Source organism: Hyposmocoma kahamanoa, unplaced genomic scaffold, assembly GCF_003589595.1.
Source record: "Hyposmocoma kahamanoa isolate Upper Pololo Valley unplaced genomic scaffold, ASM358959v1 83, whole genome shotgun sequence".
NCBI lineage: Eukaryota > Metazoa > Arthropoda > Insecta > Lepidoptera > Cosmopterigidae > Hyposmocoma > Hyposmocoma kahamanoa.
The window spans coordinates 1,748,242-1,768,117 of NW_020654175.1; the positions used below are offsets into that span (position 1 = coordinate 1,748,242).

The window sequence follows — 19,876 nt, forward strand, 5'->3', positions numbered from 1 at the left end:
GCTCACATACCTAAGGCGCGGCCAGCTAGTTCCGCGCGCACTATAGTAACAAACGATTCCACATTTTCTCACTGGGACTAGAACTGGGGTCTTCTTATCGTGTCGATGGCATTTACTGAAATGCTTGCCATCGCGGTCCAAGGATTTGCCAATCGTCGTACGGCACTCGCCGGTTGTCGTCCAGGTGCGCCAGGTGCGCCAGGCGTACAGGAAAGGAAAAGCTTTCAGAGTTACTACTAGTAGCACAAATAAACGAGTGTAAATAATTTTTCACCTCACTAGCTTGAAAAGGCTTTCTTTCTCATTACAAATCTGCGAAAGCGTTTTTTCCACGCCAGCGTGAAAATGGTTTTCGAGATTCTAACTTGACGACGGACTGCATCTAACTTTTTCTTTCGATGAAAAAAAAGGTAATGACACGTTCAACCACGCCATTTGTCGTACATTACTTATTTATGTAATGTAAATCCGTTGGTATATTTTATTTTATTATTGTTGACATTAAATTGGCAATGATAATTAATTGCGTCTGTTAAATTATTATTTGATTCGTCGATGTGCTAAAATAATTTTAATAATCACTTAATCACACAATATTATAACAAGTAAGAATAAAAAATGTATGAAGTGTAAATTCAGAACGCATCCGAAATAAACTTTTTCTTTTGATAAAAAAAATCATGTTCTATAGTTCAAAATGTTGAGTAAAAATGGCGGGTTTTAGTAGTTTTTTACACGAATTAATTTTTAGTTTATGTATATTACGTTGTTTCGTTTCTTGGTTATTTGTTACCGTTAAGCTGATGGCTCTGAAGCCAATGCTTTATAAATAAATAAATAAAAATATAGTTCAATTGTGTCTCTTTCATCTACCATTTTCTTCGCTATAGTGAAATGAAAAGTTGTGTTTCGCTCGGCAGCAAGGTTGTTTTGCATCTCGTGTTTTGGAACCCTCGCCACACTCGAGGATCTATTTTAGAATCACTCGCTTCGCTCGTGGTTCAATCTTAGCTTCTTCCGGTCGCTCAGGTTTCAATACGAGCACGCGTCGAACATCAGTTTTCAGTGTTGCGTAACAAACGACTATCGTGGAAAGGAGCCGTAATAGTCGATTTTATATACGCTTTTTAGAAACTGAAGAGATATATAATAATTGCCACAAGAAAATAAGGCTCGTTTCCGCGTAGACGAATTTTATCAGTTCGGGTTTCGTTGCGCAGGCGCACCGCCGGCGAGGAGGGCTCCGAGGAGGGCCGCAAGCTGCTCATGGTGCAGTGCAGAAACGAGAGGACGCAACAGGTCGGAAATTAGACGTATTGTAGGTCGTCTTCGACCGCATCGAGCGCCGTCGACGAGCCGGCCCCCCGTCGGCTCGAACGAAAGAGGTCAGGTTGCGCGGCGAGAATTTCGATCAGACGCGGAACGCACTTTTGAAAGCACTCGCCGAACGTCGGTCGCAATAGAACCGCGCGGGGCTGCTTGCAGAAGTTCCGGTACACGGCGGCGCGCCAGCTGCTGCACCTGCGCTCGGGGCTGTGCGTGGACGCGGGCGGCGAAGCGGGCGCCGACGCGCGCGCCGCGCCCTGCCGCGCCGGCCGCGCCGCGCAGCTGTGGCGCCCCGACTTCTGCGAGGACGACGGCTTCCGCGGCGCAGGTGAGTCCGGCCGCGCCCGCCGCCGCCGCTCGGGCGACGGGCCGCGACGACCGAGGCGCCTGCCGCAGGCGCCGCGCTCGCGAGGTGGACGCGGGCGCACCCCGCCAACCCCTACCTGCTCGGCGAGTACGTCGACGACGCGGCGCCGGCGCCGGGAGCCGGGACGTCGCGAGCCGAGGAGTCGCCGGGCGAGGGACCGCAGGCGGAAACTTATAAAAAAATGCTAAAACGATTTCTGTCTAACCTAAACCGTCTCGACAAACCGCCGGACCGGAATCGAAAGTCTCGGAGGCCGGCAGAACTCCGGCTCGAGACGAGCGGGGACCGTGAACATTAATTTTGACGTCACTGACGATTCGGGCGTCGACCGGTTGACGCCGCGACGGGAGCTCGGTAAGGGAACGGTAGTAAATTTCACGTACGAGAATTGTCTCGATCTTCCCGGGGAAAGCCGCCAGCCGAACTAGCGACGGTTCTGAACCGTTTCATATTTTCGAGGGCAGTCGGTTTTCCTATAAAATGAAGCCGTATTGATATGAACACCTCCGTGGCTTGTAATTCCCTATTAATGAACCACGGTCGTTTGCATGGAGACGTACTACTGCTCTCTTTTATTATATTATGATAACCACCGTATCGTTTCAGGGTATTTAAGGTGCGTTTACACTAACGCTGTAGCGAAACGCGCAGATTAATCAATCAAATAGGTAATTCGGTCATGTTAAGCCATACTAAAGTATTTTTTTTTAATTCTGTGCGACGGCAGTAACTGTCGCAGTCTCTTGCCAGTTCTACTAAAAAATAAACGAATATGTGAACGTACGCGGAATGTTAAACGTTTGTACGAGTACTCTTCACAGCAAATGTGAGTTCATTTGTCATAAGTATCCCTAAAAAAGCGGTAGCAGTTTGCTAAAAACGGAGTCCCTTTTTCGGCCTATTCTGACACTTGGTTAACAAATATTGTTTTAAACACGGTTTTGTTTTATTGTTAAATACTATCTTAAAAGGAAATGTATTCTTTTCTAAGTTCTAACCACGCGGATGAAGTCGCAGGCAAAAACTAGTGAACCCATTATTTGTTTTTTTAATTCGGAACTTATTCACGTATAAAAACGTTTATTGTATGTATAATAAATGTTATGTTACTTACATAATACATAACTTATGTATTTGAATTACCTCGACGTTTTCGACGTATTGCAACGTCCATGGTCTCGAAGGGACTGAAGAGACGGGTGTCAGCATCTTCTAGCCGTGCAAGTACTATCCGCACTTGATCTTTATTAATTATTTGTGCGCTAGGGTTCTCACTAGACCGACAACACTCACGACATCCTTGAAATATGTTTGTATACGTGATTAAGTCCCGAATTAAAACTCAAATAATGTGTGAAAATCGTGACAGTTTAAATCAAAGTATTCAAACCCATATATGTACGTACGATTGCCGGACACGCGTTTGCTCTATGGAGTTCTTTCAATAAATGATGACTGCCAATAACGTCAGAACCGTAATCCATGATAACGTTCTATTACAAATATCCCAATGTGTGTATACCGGCGGGCCCTCATTGGACCACCCGCCGCGCGCCGCCCACGCTGATTGGTTAGTCCATCCGTTATTGTTTCGCTTCCGTCGAGGTCGAGCACACCCTATGTGAAATTTGGTTTGATATTACAATCGTAAGATCGTTTTCTTGTCTTTTTTTCACTCCTTTTTATTTCAAATACTCAATCACACCAAACTTAAGGAACAAAATAGTAGTTTATGTGACTGTTATATAATGAAAGGCATTAAAATATGAGTGAGGGTCTATGAAATTAGAGCTGACAGGCGAGTTTCACGGCTCGCCTCTTAAAATCATCTCACGAGTGTTTTACTGCCTAATTATGTACTACACACTACATACACTGCTTTATTATCTACACACATAAATATTATAAGCTCTCTGTGATGTATTCAGGAACCGCATGTCACTGGCGAAATGGCGGCAAATAAAAACTTTTCTCACGCATGTCACATAACCGTAATTTTTATTTTTAATTAATAGACAAACTAGAATTGGCCCCAACTATTATATCGTTCGATATCAAGTAACGTGTGAAATTGTCAAAATTGTTTGCTATTGACATTACATTACGAATATAACTTCATCTCGACTGGTATTAGAATTGAGGTCCATCAAATTGTTTTGCTTTTCAGAGATGTTCGAAATTTTAATGTAATAATAACATCCAGTTCGATGTTAATATGAAGCAATAATAACATTTTCACAGATAAACTGCCTCCGTGGCCGAACGGTTACCATGCCGGACTGCCACGCAGAGGTCCCAGGTTCGATTCCCGGGCCGGGAGAAATAGTTGTATGGCCTACAATTATTTATCTCGTGAGTTTGGGTGTAATTTGTGGTTGTCTATGTGTGTGTCCATGGCACCCGCGACACGTTGAGTGTGTGCATTATTATTATTTATTTTAAAAAAAGATAAGAAATTTGTACTAACAAAATAGTTTACTTTTAGCTGGTCGTAATTTGCGGTTTTTGAACACATTATACAGAATATGTGTGTAGATAAATAATATATATGTGGCAAATGCTTGGTGAAATTTTATATCTTGAGGTCCTATAAATATTTTCTTCCGCGTCAGTTTTGTTTTACATTGAAATTCATTTTATTTTTGCGTTAAATGAGTGCATTTTCAATCACTGACCCCCTAGAGGGAAACGAAGATTTTATGTAGACACTCGTGCAAGAATTTGCACACTTAGCATTTTTTACTATGAGTGTAGTTCACCTGTCAATTAGCCTTTTTCGAAACAACTTTTAGGTACGCCTCCGCACAAAATTTCGCCTTAATCGGTCCGAGAAAGCGGACGTCAGTTACGAGTTATTTAGAATTAACCATGGAACCTTCAAAAGTACGTCTTGTGTCGTCGCGATTGTAAATGAGATAGTGAGTGAAATAGTGAATCCCAAACTACTGGTGGTACGGAGAAACCATTTTGTCTGTTCAAATTAGGATGCTTTTCTAATTCGGATGACCTCTCACAACATCCGGAGCAGAAAACAGAGTTCTTCTGCAAGAGTCTGGGGTGTTTCAAGTTAATTGAATGTGTAGGTTTATCCATTACAGCCTTTTGTACGCGACGGTGCTTGACATCAGCTATATGTTCTTCAACGCGAGTCTGTTCACTATAAGAGAGACGGCACTCGCACTTTCAGATTGCTATGAGGCGCCATTGAAATTAACTCGTAACTGGTTGAAGTCAGTCGTGATCACGAGACCTGTAAAGAGCCCGTACCGTTGTTTTGATAGACTTAAATCGGAATATCGAAATCCGAAATAATTCATTTCCAGTATGTGGCCTCAAAACAGATTTACAGTAGTATGTACTGTATCATCATCATCGTCTAACGAAATGATTTTGGCCACAGTTCGGTACGCTGGCCCAATGCCGGTTATGGACTTTACGAATAAATTTGTTTAATAAAAAAATAAAACACCCTTGATATTACGACATACATTACGTAGTTGTCAAGAAACGGAGTAGAAGACGCAATGAATCGATCCTGGGAGGCGCCTGCGCAAACTTGTGGTCAAGTATTACATGTATATAGCCGTCGTTTGTGTGCTCTTATGTGCTTATTTACAAATGTATTTTGGCATCTTAGTGACGTAGATTTAGAAAGACGTTTGTGTGTGCTCCCTTTGATTACGCGGTTGTCTGATGGCCTCTGACGAACACTGTGGCAGTGACGCACCCGACAATAAGGAGACACCACACTTATCGCCGCGGATTCGGCTTGAGTTTGTTGTACCTGCTGTTTTACCACACTTGGCGCATTACAACCGATTCGCCGTAAACGTAGCCACTCGGGCTTCAATGCTGCCGTTCCGTCGTCTGCGCGGCAGGTTCGTTGCGGACCTGTGTCGTGTACGCACCGATACGAAACGTACCACGTCTTTTTCGCTGTAATTAAGCCTAATTACAGCGAAAAAGAGCAGATGGACTGCACGTCTCGTTAATGCGCGCAATCGTCATCAAAATTCGTATGGACTTGGACTGCGGTGCAGTCGAGATTTCAACTGCAATCGTCGGCTGAAGTCAATGTGAACGATAGTCTGAGAATCAGAAGTGGCAGTTGACATAATATATGATTTTTTTGTCTGAAAAGTCTTGATATTATGTATAGGCGGGGATTAGTAACGTGAATTTGTTGGCAAAATTGAAAATTTCGATTATGATATGTTTATTTCATTGACAGAAAATGTAGTCAGCGTTTGGAATCATAAATATTCTGAATACATAGCGTAACATCTTCAATTTCGGCATCAACGAAGACACTGAGCTCCTGAGATAGGCGCGCGGCGGTAACTGCTTGAAGTCGGTTTATATCGGTGTATAGAGTTAGTTGTACATATCTGCCGTCCACTAACTAAAACGCGGCTAAGTGTCAAATGGACAAATATCCGTTTAAAATAGCAAAAGAAAGTGCACAATTATCCTTTAAAAACTGTTAAAATTAGTTAACGTGTTCCACTTATCGAAACTTACCCTAACGATGCGTAGCTGAAATACTATTAAACAATTTCAATATTCCAAAACTGGGTTATGGTTTTTTATATCTCAAAAAATGATTTTGTCACTTAGCCGTCTGCCGAAGCAGCCTCACGCGGAGATACAGCTTTTTGAGGTGTGATGCGACTTCGTGTCGATAGGTGTGGTGGCTCCGTGATGTAAATAGTTCGTGGTTGCTTTTGCGTGTTTATATTCTACGTAGCGGTCCCTTTCAAGCAAATTTAGGACGTGGGGATAAATCCAAAAGTAATAAGGTGTTGTTCTATAAATAGTACGGCATAACAGACATCGAAATTACACTCCTCTCGTGCAGTGAGTAACAATTTTAACAATTTGACAGTAAACGTTCTCTTCAAGTTGCGATAACGAAACGATTAAATAAATATTCGTATGAAAGTAATTATTCGCGACGATGCGCTGCAACGAGTTCGTCATTTATTGGTTATTGTTATAATAATAATAATAACAACGCACACACTCAAACGTCGCCCCGCACTAGGGAAACTCTGTGTTGCGGGTGTCATGGACATAGACAACCATAAATTACACCCAAACTCACGAGAGAAATAAATGTAGCCCATACAAATATTCCTCCCGGCCCGGGAATCGAACCTGGGACCTCTGCGTGACAGTTGCATGGTAGCCGTGCGGCCACGGAGGCAGTATTCTACACAAGTTGGACTTGTGTCCGCTCAGCCGCTTTCCGAACCGATTTAAACACTATCAATATATATCGTAATAGTAATATACAATACTTTTTTTTGCAGCAAGGAATTTACCTTGAATTTAAATTTGCTCTCTATTTACTCGGTTTTGTTTGTAACTTTGTGTGGAATTGGAAATGAAAAGTGACTCATTACTTGTTAATAGAACTATGTAGATGTTACGGGTTGTCATCGTTACTTACTTCGTTCGGTACAGGTTCCGAACTTGTAAAAACAAGCGCCGATACCGTTCTGTGGCACTTTTAAAGCCTTGCGAAAAAGGTCCAAGTTGTGGTGCACACTTCACGCTGTATGCATAGTAACATATAGAATGACACTTGTTCTGGGCACAGTTAGGTACGACGTCATTTGATACCTGGCGCGCACGAGTGTGGGCTACGGTAGCTTCTGGGGACAGGTAGGAGTGGCCGCACACGTGCTGACTGGTCGTTCGCGTTTGCGTGTTGCAGGTGACGGTGCGCTCTCCGAGCAGCAGCTGGCGCTGCAGAAGCTCCGCTCACAGCGGTCAGTACCTCCACCAACACATAGGTACCTCTCTTTCGCACTCGCTGCCATATCTGCCCGTCTCGCTCCCGAGCTCGAACAGAGTAATAGTAGTGTTTTTGTTTCTGCACGAACTGGTATGTGATCCCGGATAATTTTTTTATTCGTCGCAAGGAATTGCAGCGGTTCTTTTAGTGGAACTAGTGAAAACAGTGGACCGAATAAAGACGATCGATCAATCGTCGTTGTTCGTGTGTTGTCGCGCGACACGCGAGCGGCACACAGATGCGGCGTGTGCATTGGCACCAAGCGCCGACTGAAGCTATGCGATGTGGGCCCATATTAGTTGTTCCTCGTATTATTACTCTCTACTTTTAATTCGCTTTTACTTTCTACAACTAAATAATTATTCTGTCGTCTTCTATAAGACAAATTTATTTAGACCTTAACTCTGCAACAAAATACAAAAAGAGGCTTATGTTCTGATACAAATGGACTCGCGAATGACGCAAGTGCATTCTGCTATGAATGTTAGCGTTTTTGGTCACGATAGGTAATCGGAAACACGACTTAGGCCACAGTTGTCGAACAAAATGGCTCGTCACTGGTTGACAGACGTGCACATGAGACGTATTCGGTACATGATAATCTATAATTTTAGACATTTACTGACATATTTTCAAGTATTTATATGCGCAGGCGCCTTTCGCGGTCGCTCATGGCCTACGACGAGGAGAACAGCGAGCGGCGTCACTCGCGCATGAAGAAACGACACAGGAAAAACAGGTACAGGTAATAATATCTCTATTCACGTAACCTTTTTTTTCTTCTGCGAGTTGAGCCCATGCACACGGCGTATTTTATACACAACGACACCGATATACTTAATTTTGTTTGTTAAATTCAGTTCATTCTTGAAATGAAGCAACTACATGAAATTCTATGTAAGCTTCTTCCTTTTTTTTAATGCATTTCAGGAAGCACGGCAAGATGAAGCGCTCGCACGGGAAGATGAAGAACAAGTTTATCCTGAAGCTGGAGCGGACGCTCGCCAACAGGACCCCGGAGCACCTCGAGGTCGACATCCACTGCAGGCACCAGCGGCTCTTCCCCAACAACAGCTTCGTCAGAGACCTCGTCACGATACTTAACGACAAAAACATCAAGGTAAGTGGCCCATCTGATTATAAAGTGCCACTGGACGCGGGCCTCCACGACGCGTTGCTACGTTTGGCTAGAGGATCCCCTCTAGCCAAGCGTAGCAACATGTCGTATTCGTCGTCGTCGTATTGTTCGTCGCAACAGCTATCTAGCTGTCGCGATGAACAATACTTAACTCCCAGTTTGGAGGTATTCCCTTCCGAAGCCTATTTGGGCCAGCCTAGTGTGCGTTGTACGTACGCGGTACGCACGCGTCGGACACGGACAGTGCGTTAACGAAAATTACAACGAACTCTGCACCGTACATGACTTAAGAGAAGCGTTTCCAAACAAATGTTCACAAATGAAAATAGCCGTTACCGCTTCAGTGGGCGCGTCCGACATGCGCTTTACTAGTTTTTGGGCAAAATTTGTTATATATTTGTATTTACAATTTAATAATAATCACGCACATATTCAAAGCTCCACGCTTGGGAAACTACATCGGCAATATCATATTTTAGTCCCCAATGGTATCCCATGTTGTTATACACCGGCGCCGGCGACCACGGCTGCTGGCGGTGCCCCAAGGTAGGACAAATCTGCTCAACAGGGCGCCTCTTACTCGCACCATCCGCACACTAAATCGAGTAGCTGAAGAAATAGACATTTTTACATGTTTTCAGAGCAATTTCATGAAGCTAACGCTCTTTTTGCTTTGTAATAATTAATTAGATTGTATTGCATATTATATATTATTATCTTGTATTTTAATTTATTTAAAATTGCTTTAATTTTTATTATTTTTCTAGAATTATTATTGTTTTTAGTTTTATTATGTATTGGATTGGTATAATTATTAAGAAACGCTACACTATTGTATTGGGATGGTCCTGTCGAAATAGCTGTATGTATGAAATAAATAAATAAATAAAATAAAATAAATATATTGAAGAAACGTACATTTTATTAAATGTAAACTGCTATTGTACATTGATTATTTTACGGGCAGAATGCGTTCATAGTATTCGATTTCAACATTTTTAAAGTGTTTTGTAAAATTCTGATTCTGTGAAAGGTCTGATTTTATTGATGTATCTACTGGAGTTCCGCAAGGATCTCATCTCACATTTGAAATATACAAATGTATATCGCATTCGAGACACTTACTATACGCCGAGGATAAAAGGATATACATAAAAACTTAATCTGTTATGGACTGTGCACTTTTGCGACAAGATTTAAACAATCTCTATAAGTATTACATTGAAAACAAAATTATCGTCAATATCAGCAAGTGTCAATCTATTAGTTGCACACGTAGAAGCAAACCACTGGCTTTTTCCTATAGTTTTAATGAAGTCGTGATTGGCAGAATTAACGAAGTCGGAGACCTTGGTGTCCTGCTCGATTTTAAGATGTCCATGTCTGGGCATGAGGATGCGATTGCTGGCAGGGTTGACATTAAATGAAATAGACGCGAACACCTGCCGCAAGGTGGAGGCAGAGGAAGCTGTCACCCGAACCGGGAGGACGTGTGGTCGCGGCTATTGTATTAATACCAAAACTGTGTTTTAATTACGTTCTATTACTTACTCCCTGTGACAAGTAGACGTAATTTAGAGCTTATGATGCGCACTTGGCAACCCTCCAGGAACTTGACTGGTTACAAAGTAGTATATTTATTTTTATTTTGTTTATTTATTTCTCCACAGATATACAATTTATACTTATTCTAAAGACGTTGCCCGCCCGGGCTTCAGGTTGTTGGCAAGACAACGCTCTTTTACATTACCTAGATGTATATCTATTCTAGTTAATTCTTCATTAATTAAGTTCCATTGAATACTAGCTAATTTTCTGAAGTAAAACTGTCTTTGCTAAATAATACTAGGTATCTCTAATCATAATAATTATTTCACTAAAACATTACATCACTTAGCAATAAATTTTTTAATTTGTTTTTAACACCTTTTTATTAACCTTCATACTTTCTCTGGGCCAGTCTATTTTATTGTATATTTTTGGTATAACATATTTATCAGTTCATTTTCCATAATTATTATTACTTTATTTATTATATTTTATTTCAATGGCTATCGCAAATTTTACTTTTTTATCAACTGGCAATATTTTACATATTTTAAATAATCTTTCACAATCTTCTTTCTTCAAAGTTTTTATATTTTTCTTGGTGTTTTTTTTTAATTAAGCCATTATGTCTCACTGCTGAGCAAAAGTCTCCTCCAAAATCCTCCATTGCTCCCTGTATTTGGTGTTTTTATCTACCAAAAATTTTATTAACCTTAACTGACTTTTTTTTTAATATTCTGGATATAGGTTTTGTAAGTACGACCAAATTACTTAAACCATAGCTAATATGCTAATATGCAGCCAGTGCATAGCACACCACAAGCAACGTCCGCTTTTTGAATATTCTGTGTGATAAAATTTACTAATAATATGTCTTAACTCAGTACAAACATAATTAATATGCGTTTTCCAATGAAAATTTTAATCTATTTCCAACCTTAAGTACCTAAAATTATTTACTAATTCAATATTATCACATTTACATCCAGATTTATAATTATGCAAACACTCATACGAATGAACTACTATATTTAATACCCTCCGGTCTACCGATTTTGCAACACGGTTATGTGGCGACTGTATATGCATACATTTTGTTTTGGCAATGTTAATAATAATCCCGTTATCATGTGCCCACTTACTTACGTTTTCTAAATCATGTTGGATATTACTGGACAACTCTTGTGCGTTCTTGTGCATTTCGCTTACGTGAGATGTATATTGGAATAAGCTTGTCCGATTTGGTTACCATTTGGGTGACCAAATATGCTAAATATGCTGTACACGTGAAACGCATTGAGCGTATTCAGAAAAAAATGCTATCGTATTGAATTATAAATTCTCTAAAACTACTGGGTCATACGTCGAAAACTGCAAACATTATGGAGTGCTGACTCAGGAAGAAAGAAGACATGGGTCTTCTTTTTGACATGTTACGAGGGCGGCTCGATTGCCCTGAGCTCCTATCAAAGATCTCATTGTTCACACCGAAGCGCAGCACCGGGCATACATCACTATTTTTGTTCCTATTCATTCTACAAATTATGGCATGAATAGTGTCCTAACGCGAATCATGCGTGCTTTCAATCAAAAAAATCACGGACTGGATCCTTTTGTAGAATCTAAGCACACTTTTAAAAGAAAATTGGAAACAATTTTACTTGAAAGTATTTCAAATTAACTGAAATTTAAATTTGAATACAGTGCGGTGTACCACTTACAGAATTTGTTTCTTTTTCTTATTGCGTTTCTTTTTATTTAATAACTTGTATTTAGTGCAATCTTTTTGGTAAGTCGGGATTGCATACTTCACATCGCTTTACTTTTTTTGCTATGCTTCTTATTGTAGGTACTTTTGTGCCTTTTTTTTCCTCTTTGAGGTGTTAACTTTTGCCTTACTTTTACCATGAGACAGATAGATATTTGAAAATGAAAATGTGGACAATTGTAATTGGCGCTAACTAGCTTTACTTAACAACGTTCAATGTAAATCGTTATTAATAGCTGTTGTTGTTCCGATTAAAATAAATTAAAAATAAAACATATTGTATTTATACTTGTAAACTTCCGCAGGTGATAAACAACGGGCGGGTGTTCGAGCGCAACCGCGTCACAGAGGTCGGCAAGGACTCTCAGACCGCGAGGCAGAAGGAAACCAAGGTGACGATTGTTTATTTATGTATTTATTTATTGCAATTCGCACGTGTTAAGTAACATCACCTGCGACTTGGGGTTAAAGAATCGTAGCAAAAGAATAGAACATGTTGTACAAGCGGAAGGAGTGTGCCAAAATCGAAATAAAGGGAGATGTACGGTCTCCGCCTGCCGATTTAAACCGCGTGTTGATGTGCTGCCAGGTTCTGGAGAAGATGGACCTCCCGGGCAGCGGCCTGAGCGGCGCGCTGAACGTGGCGCCGCCGCCCCCCGCGGCCCCCGCGCCCGCCGCGCCGCAGCCGCAGCCCAAGAACAGCGTGGGTGTCTCTCGGCATCCGCCCCTCTCCCCCTCTCAGTCACGGGCACGGACGCGGGCGCGAATTCGCCTGCCCGCTCGAGCGCAGCGGCCAAATGCATTTAGGACAAAAATACACCTTCACACTTGAATTAAATCCTAAGCGAACGTCAAAAATCAATATTGCACTGTACTGTTGTAGATCACTCTTTGTTATAACCGCACAGTAAGAGTTAATCGTAATAATGCAAAATAGACGATGGCGACGCACGAACGGCGCGACCGCCCGACCGGCCCGGCGGCTCCGGCGCTCGTCCCTGTGACGGAGGGCGCGTTTACGGACCCGTCCGCAAATTTCCTACGCTCTTTGAATTCGTGGTCGTCCCCGCAGGTCGCGGGCGCGGCCAAACAGTGGCACCGCTCCAAGAAGCGTAAGCTTAAAGAGGCTCGTCAGAACGCGGCGTTGAGTTCGCCGATGGGTGTCGGGCCTTCTCCGCCAGTGGAGACCGGGAACGCCTTGGTCGCGCAGGATTCGCCTATGGACATCACCGGAGGCGGAGGTGGTGCTGATGGGGACAAGAAGATCATCATCGAAGACTTTGTTGAGGTCAAACCGAACGTCCTTAACGAAGAGCCTGTCAAGGTCAGTGACCTTTCCCTACTGTCACTATAGTCTCTCAAATTTTAATGACGCCTGCCCGACATCTTAGCATCGTCGGAAATTTAAAATTCTGAGAGCTGATTATATTCCTCTTGATCGATCAGCCATCTCTTAGGGTCGTATTCTAGAACTCTACTCAATGCTCAAGTCAGGATTTGAATATGGTTTAAAGCACTCGAAATCATACTCAAGTCCCTGCCATTAGGGTCGTATTTCCAGTGCTTGTGTTTCAATTGCAATCCTGACTTAAGCATTGAGTTGAGTTCTAGAATACGACCCTTAAAGTTGTTACCACGAGCTTCTATTTGAGATCCACGGAAGGATTCCAGCGGTGCATCTTCGTCATAATACATTGATTCATTTGCCTGAGGCAATCGCTAATTACATGCAATATTCGTTCATTTGGCGTGCGAGCAACAATTTTAACAAATTGTAACCTATTTTCATTTCGATCTATTCAACCCAAAATGGCGTCCGCAAAGAACTTACATCTCGTTCATTTTTTAGCAGTGAAGTGAGTTACCAAATGTTGTTTATTGTCACGGAAGAAAAAAGCAATGGAAGTGCGTTGATGACTATCGGAACCGTTGTCGCCAAAACTCAGCATTCACAATTTGAAACACTATGAAACCTTGAAAAGGAACAAGACTACGTTCGTTTATCTAGATATTTAAGTAGTATGTGGCTCCATTGCAATTAACTTTCCTTTTAGATAACATTTTAGGCGAATGTTTTAAATTTAAGTGACCTCTTTGGAACTTACCTATGTAAGGAAGTATGTCGTGCAACAAATTAAAATAAATCTCCTTACCGCCTGTGGCTGTAATGGGAAGGAAAAAGGCCCAAAGGTTTTATTTGGGGCATTATTGTCAAGTTAACCACCACAAATCATACTATTTACGAGCAAGTGTGCTGAAAAATATTTACATTACATACACAAAAACAATAATAAAAGAACCAATAGAACGTCAGTTCTCTCACTTTTTTCTTAAATGTATTTAAGGAATTTGCGAACATATCAACATCGATGAAATTTGAAACATAGCATGCCCTTTTTGAACGTGAGGAGATTCGTGGTACATTAAACGAGATTTTTCTGTATAAGTTCAACGGAACCAATGTTCTCGTGCAGGAGCTTGTATAAAAATATACTACCTAGGATATGACGTCTAGAAATTAGCGATTGTACGTTATGTCTTTGTACACTGTCTTCGTAGTCAGTATAGCAAAAACCAGAGCGATAGTCCAGGGACTTTAAAAGTTTCTTTTGAACTCTTTCTATTCTATCTTGATGGACAGAATACTTCCAAACTCTAAAATATTACGAACGTAAGCGTTATATAATATTTTAAGTGTACCCTAGTAAATGGTTTTCCTATGCGTAGGATCAAATCTGTTTGCTTATATGCCCTAGTCACCATATTATCAATGTGTTTGTTGAACTGCAACTTGGAATCCATTGTGATGCCCAGATCACGAATAGAATCCACGCCAGATAAGATAAGTTATGGTAGAAGCGAAGGGGATTATTTTTGCTACTAAAAGTTATGACGTAGGACTTATCCAAATTCCGAGGCCAAAATTATCCTTACAGAAACATTCGAAGGTACGTAAATGTTGCTGTAATTTCGCACAATCATCAAGTGTTATTGTGAGAATTGGTAAAACAGATGCTGACGTCAAGAACACATAATGAAAATAGAAAAGGACCGAGATTACCGAGCCTTGAGGGATGCCTGACGGAATGTTCAAGAATCTAGAGCGTAACCCTAGAGCGCAACTGCCCGGCACCGATTACTCACTAAATATTTCATTATGATGATAGAGCGATAGGGCGGTAACTGAAAGGATCCAAAGCGTCTTTACCCGGTTTCAATATGGGAATAACTACATGGGTGTTCCATTCCTCAAGAGGACGTTCTGAAAGAAATATGGCGTTGATCAGTTCTAAAAATTTCATTTTACTTGATGTCCCCGCCATTTTCAGGAAGGAATATGGGATTCCGTCCACTCCCGGAGAGGAGTCTCGAAGGTGGTCCAAAACCAGGGTCAATTCTGAGAATGAGAAAGGGTCATTCATGCGGTCTGGGGAGACTGAGCTCAAAGCGAATTAAGAAGCTTCTTCTTGACTGAGAACCCATGGAGGGTATAGCTAATAATAGAGCAGTCTCAGTCAGCTGTGGACCGTTGTTATTCCAATTTCTATTACATAGCTGTTTGCGGTAAAAGTGTGAATTTATTTCATAGTAGGTATTTATAAGACGCTTCAAGAGCAATATAATGCCCCAGGGCGCTTTTATGAGCTGAAATAAAAAATAGAAATAGCGATCTCGCGACCTACAAAAGGCATTATTAATTAGGCTAGTAATAGACGTATTCCCTCTATTGTTTCGTTAATTTCGCCCTTTGTATTAATAATTATAACAAAGTAGTGGAGTCATTTCACATAAAATATAATTGAATATCAATTCAAAAAAATACAAATAAAATGAGTTTATTATTATTATTAATAATCGACATCCGGTGAACGTGAGCAGCGGTGGTTGTGTTTCTCGTACCTTCAGCTATAACCCTGTGTTTTCTGTAGATTTTGTCGTATGGAAATAAACATGAGCGCGATGTTAACTCGCAGCGCAACAAGAAACGCAAACACAAGCCGCTCCCTCCGGGCCTCCGGCCTCCCCCGGAGCTGCCTCCCGGCCTGCTGGCTCCGGTCGCCGGCGACGCCGCCCCGCTCGACGACGGCCCCCTCTCCGACAACCTCGAGGACTTCGCGAGAGAGGACAAGCCTCTGCTGACCTTGATCAACCAGAAGCGGCCCAACATCGAAAGTCGCACCAAAGCTAAGTATGGCTCCGGACATCTTTTCCATTTATGCATTACAGCAGCCACTGGATAATTCTCGAAACGTCCGAGGCGCCTATTTGTTTTCTTTTATGATGAGGGGTCATTTTCGTCTGACAGAACGCACGACTACGAGGACGGTGACGGCCGATACTTCGACGACGCGCCCATGCTCAACAGCGAAGTCGACAAGCGCGGCGACCGCGTCGGGCCCGTCGGCACAGGAGTCGCCGACGACGACGCCGACGCGCTGGAGAGTTTGGACACCGAACACGAGGAGTGGCCTTTAGGTTAGCGTTAGGCCGTTTCGAGACAGGGTTCACTAGTTGTCGTCGGTGTTGTCTCGCGCGCGGATTTACGCTAAGGCCCAGTAGGCCCGAGCCTAGGGCTGCCAGATTTTAGGGGCGGCCAATAGTGGCATAAAATTCACTGATGATATCACAGGAATAACTCAAAGTACAAAAATATTCTAAAGGCTCACGCACATTATGGCGGGCCGCACTGCACCGCATCGTGTAACAATAATCTTCCTAAATCACTTTCGTACATTTTATGCATTGACCTATCGACAAATGGACGTCGGGTTCGCGGTAAAAAGTGTCCGCACCTGTAGGGCGTTAAAATCTCACACGTCAATCGCGTAACAGCCTTCGTTTATTCGACTGACAACGCGGTTGTCACTCTTGCAGTACCATATGATGATAACTTGCAAAAATTACTGCAGTAAAGTATAAAAACAGGGTTTTGTATCATATTTTCACTAAACAAATACATTGTGTTATCATAGTTTTCATTTAAAAGTGTTATTTTATACACTTTTATAGTATGTAATTTATATCTAAATGAATAATAAATATAAACCACACAAGCACACAAAATAATCAAATAGCTAACTGTCCTTTTTGTACACATTGTATGCGCAAAAGATGGAAAGAGGTCCATTACATCAATTTTAAAAAGTTTATAAACTTCTTGGCCATTTTCAATTTGTTCGAACCACAAGCGATTGAAATATTTAGGACGAAGAAACTATAGAGTCGCTTTGATTTTAATCTTATTTTTAATTGACCGTTACCAATAATTTACAAAATATTGTTGTAATCGTTTTACTGCTTGGGATTACCTATCAGAAGTCTGAAAATAAATTTGCCCGAAATAACGTTACCTCGAATTTTCATAATGTGAAATGTATTTTTTTAGGAATATTACAAAACAAAAGTTAATTTTGTCTTTATGAAAAGCATCAAAATTACTTGAAAGCGTAACGATTTTATTATAAATTGGTTTTCCGAATTACGGATATTTGATATTAACACATTAAGTTATAATAATATAATATAATATAAGTACATTGCTTATAGTGCACGCTTATTTTCACATTTGTATGTATGTATCTGCCCGACTCTTTATTATTTCTTTAAGCGATTTTGTACAAAATTCGACATAATAAAGAGTAATATATAAAATATAAAATTAATTAAAATTTACAATAAAGGCTATTCCATTTCTCTTGCATTCAAGTAATTTTCAGTGGAAGCGAAATATGGTGCAATTTTTTTTAAGTATCCAGTAAAAGCTGAATATGGTGTTTTTGGGCCTTTAAATTGTTGCAAGCAAAATTAGCCAGTACTGCAATGACGTTGCAATTTAAATTAAATGTTTTTGTTTTTTTATATTTCGTTACATGCCACTACGTTTGTATCGGTTAACTTCGGACTTTTTTTCGTGGTTTTTGTATTAGACCCGATGTCCATTTCTTGGTAGGTCAATGATTTTATGTATATATAGGTAATATGTCTACCAGTATATGATGAGTGCTGAGAAAGGAGTGGCTGGTACTGACTACATGGCCCGGGGCCTAGGGCAGCCAAATTTGCAATCTTAAGACTGCAAATCCTCCACTGTCCATACCACAGAGCAATAAATGCAGTAGACGTAAATATATAAAAAGCAATAAATGCGAGCGCAGTTCGCCAATTTCGCTATGCATGGTATGGTTGTGTCGTTTTTCGTGCAGATTCTCTAAAACTCTAAATGCCTTGTTGTGCTATTTCGGGGTGCACAAATAGTAGCCTCACCAAAAATGTTACCCGCGTGGTGGTGGTATTTCATATCACCGGAAAGTCTTATTTTAACAAATTTTTGATTTTCTGTTTATCGATGTTGTTTTTTTGTTACGAGAAACGAAAGTAAAGCTTGTACCCCTGGAATATGGCCGCTTCTTTTTGAAGAATTAAATTAAAAATCGAATTCTTCGTCGTTCGGCATTTAACCGCTAGATGACAGTGCATCTATTGAAATTTCAATATAATGTCAAAACGTCTTAAATTCGCAATAATCTTAGAGGATGGAAAAAAGCAATAATAGTATAATATTGACGGTTTACCACGACGCAGGTGATAGGGTGTTAGTTGTCACTGCCGCGCCATGGTGACGGAAGGTAGAAATAAATGAGACGTCGGTTGGTGAATTACTGATCGACTGATGACTGAAACTTATTTATATTATAATGATACGTGTTCTTACTGCTTTCTTTTGCTTGCACTAAGACGTGTCAGAATGTCGGAAAAGGGTTCGACATCTGGCGCGTCTGGTGGTTGCTACAAACGGCATCGAACTTTCAACGGTACGCTAGCAGGGTTAAGTTTAAAATATATTAACAGTCCAGATTTTGTTACATCTTTTTAAATTTGAAAGTACGACTGATGAATATCAAGATAATATTAATAATATAATAATTAGATTTATAATTGTTATAAGTTTTGTTGTAAGTGTGTGCCCCTCCCCATGAACCTCTTGGTTATGCGGGAAGGGCACTATGACCTGTGCGCGCATAGTAGCCTTACAAGTTCAGGTTTTGACCCCAGATCAGCCAGTGTCCAGGGTTGTCACAGACCTCTGTCACTTGACTTCATCCGGTTCTTCGAGAGGCTAGTACCTCGGGTTAGCCGCCCCGGGTGCACGTACAGTGCCCTCCCTATTTTCTAGATAAGTACCGGAGCTGTAGGCACGCTCACTTCCCGTTGCGCATTGCACAACTAGCGGTTGCCACCGCTTAGCCGTCGACTTTGAGTCTATTACCAAATCTCCTTATTGGTGGCGGAGCTGTAAGTCACGCTCACTTCCCGATGTCGAAAAAAAATAAACGACGTCTCTCCAGTTCCCGATAACCTAAGCGGCTGGTGGGATCGGAGGTTATCTAGCTTATCCTCTACTAGCTCTCCGGGCTAGTGCCGGAGATGTCAGTCGCAGTATCTTGCGACAATGTTCGGACATAGCTTCCAAGTTAGAGGGCTACTCGCGTGCCCCGGACTTCGCCTCGCTTCAGGCCCTCGACTAGACCGCTAGTAAGACGCGCTGGCTGCTCACGAGACAGACGCCCCGGACACATGCAAAACCGGGGCAGACAAACATGTCCGTTTCGGCAGCTAATCACGAACACCAGCGAGACCGTACCCAAGCCCGGGTTCGCCAGAGGCGTAAAGGCGTATCACTGGCGGAGGGCGCGGCCCGGACGTCCGCTGTGCCCTGGTTTTGCCGTCGAGCCCGTAATGTTTCCGGGAGACCCTGTCTCTCGGGTCGGTAGATAGGGGCTGGTTCTGGCAGCAATCGAAGCTTAAGACACTGGGTGTTTCTTCCGTGGTCGCAGGCGAGTCCCGCTACCGCGCGGGCGCCAAGGGCGCTGGCCGCCACGGGGGCCGCGACGCGCGCCGCCGCCCCGCCGCCGCCGCGCGGAGCCGGCC

The 19,876-nt window shown here is 41.9% G+C and overlaps 1 protein-coding gene across 1 annotated transcript in view; it reads left to right on the forward strand.

The window, feature by feature from the left end:
- The first annotated feature begins 1,240 nt into the window (after positions 1-1,240).
- Positions 1,241-19,876, forward strand: part of LOC113234328 — a 19,309-nt gene continuing 673 nt past the window's right edge. Inside the window, exons 1-11 of the mRNA XM_026469627.1 lie at positions 1,241-1,299; positions 1,486-1,654; positions 7,413-7,467; positions 8,146-8,238; positions 8,424-8,613; positions 12,253-12,339; positions 12,537-12,650; positions 13,020-13,271; positions 15,922-16,136; positions 16,254-16,423; positions 19,783-19,869. Coding sequence (XP_026325412.1) covers positions 1,267-1,299; positions 1,486-1,654; positions 7,413-7,467; positions 8,146-8,238; positions 8,424-8,613; positions 12,253-12,339; positions 12,537-12,650; positions 13,020-13,271; positions 15,922-16,136; positions 16,254-16,423; positions 19,783-19,869 — 1,465 coding nt within the window. The 5' untranslated portion in view covers positions 1,241-1,266. The remainder of the gene's footprint in view (positions 1,300-1,485; positions 1,655-7,412; positions 7,468-8,145; positions 8,239-8,423; positions 8,614-12,252; positions 12,340-12,536; positions 12,651-13,019; positions 13,272-15,921; positions 16,137-16,253; positions 16,424-19,782; positions 19,870-19,876) is intronic.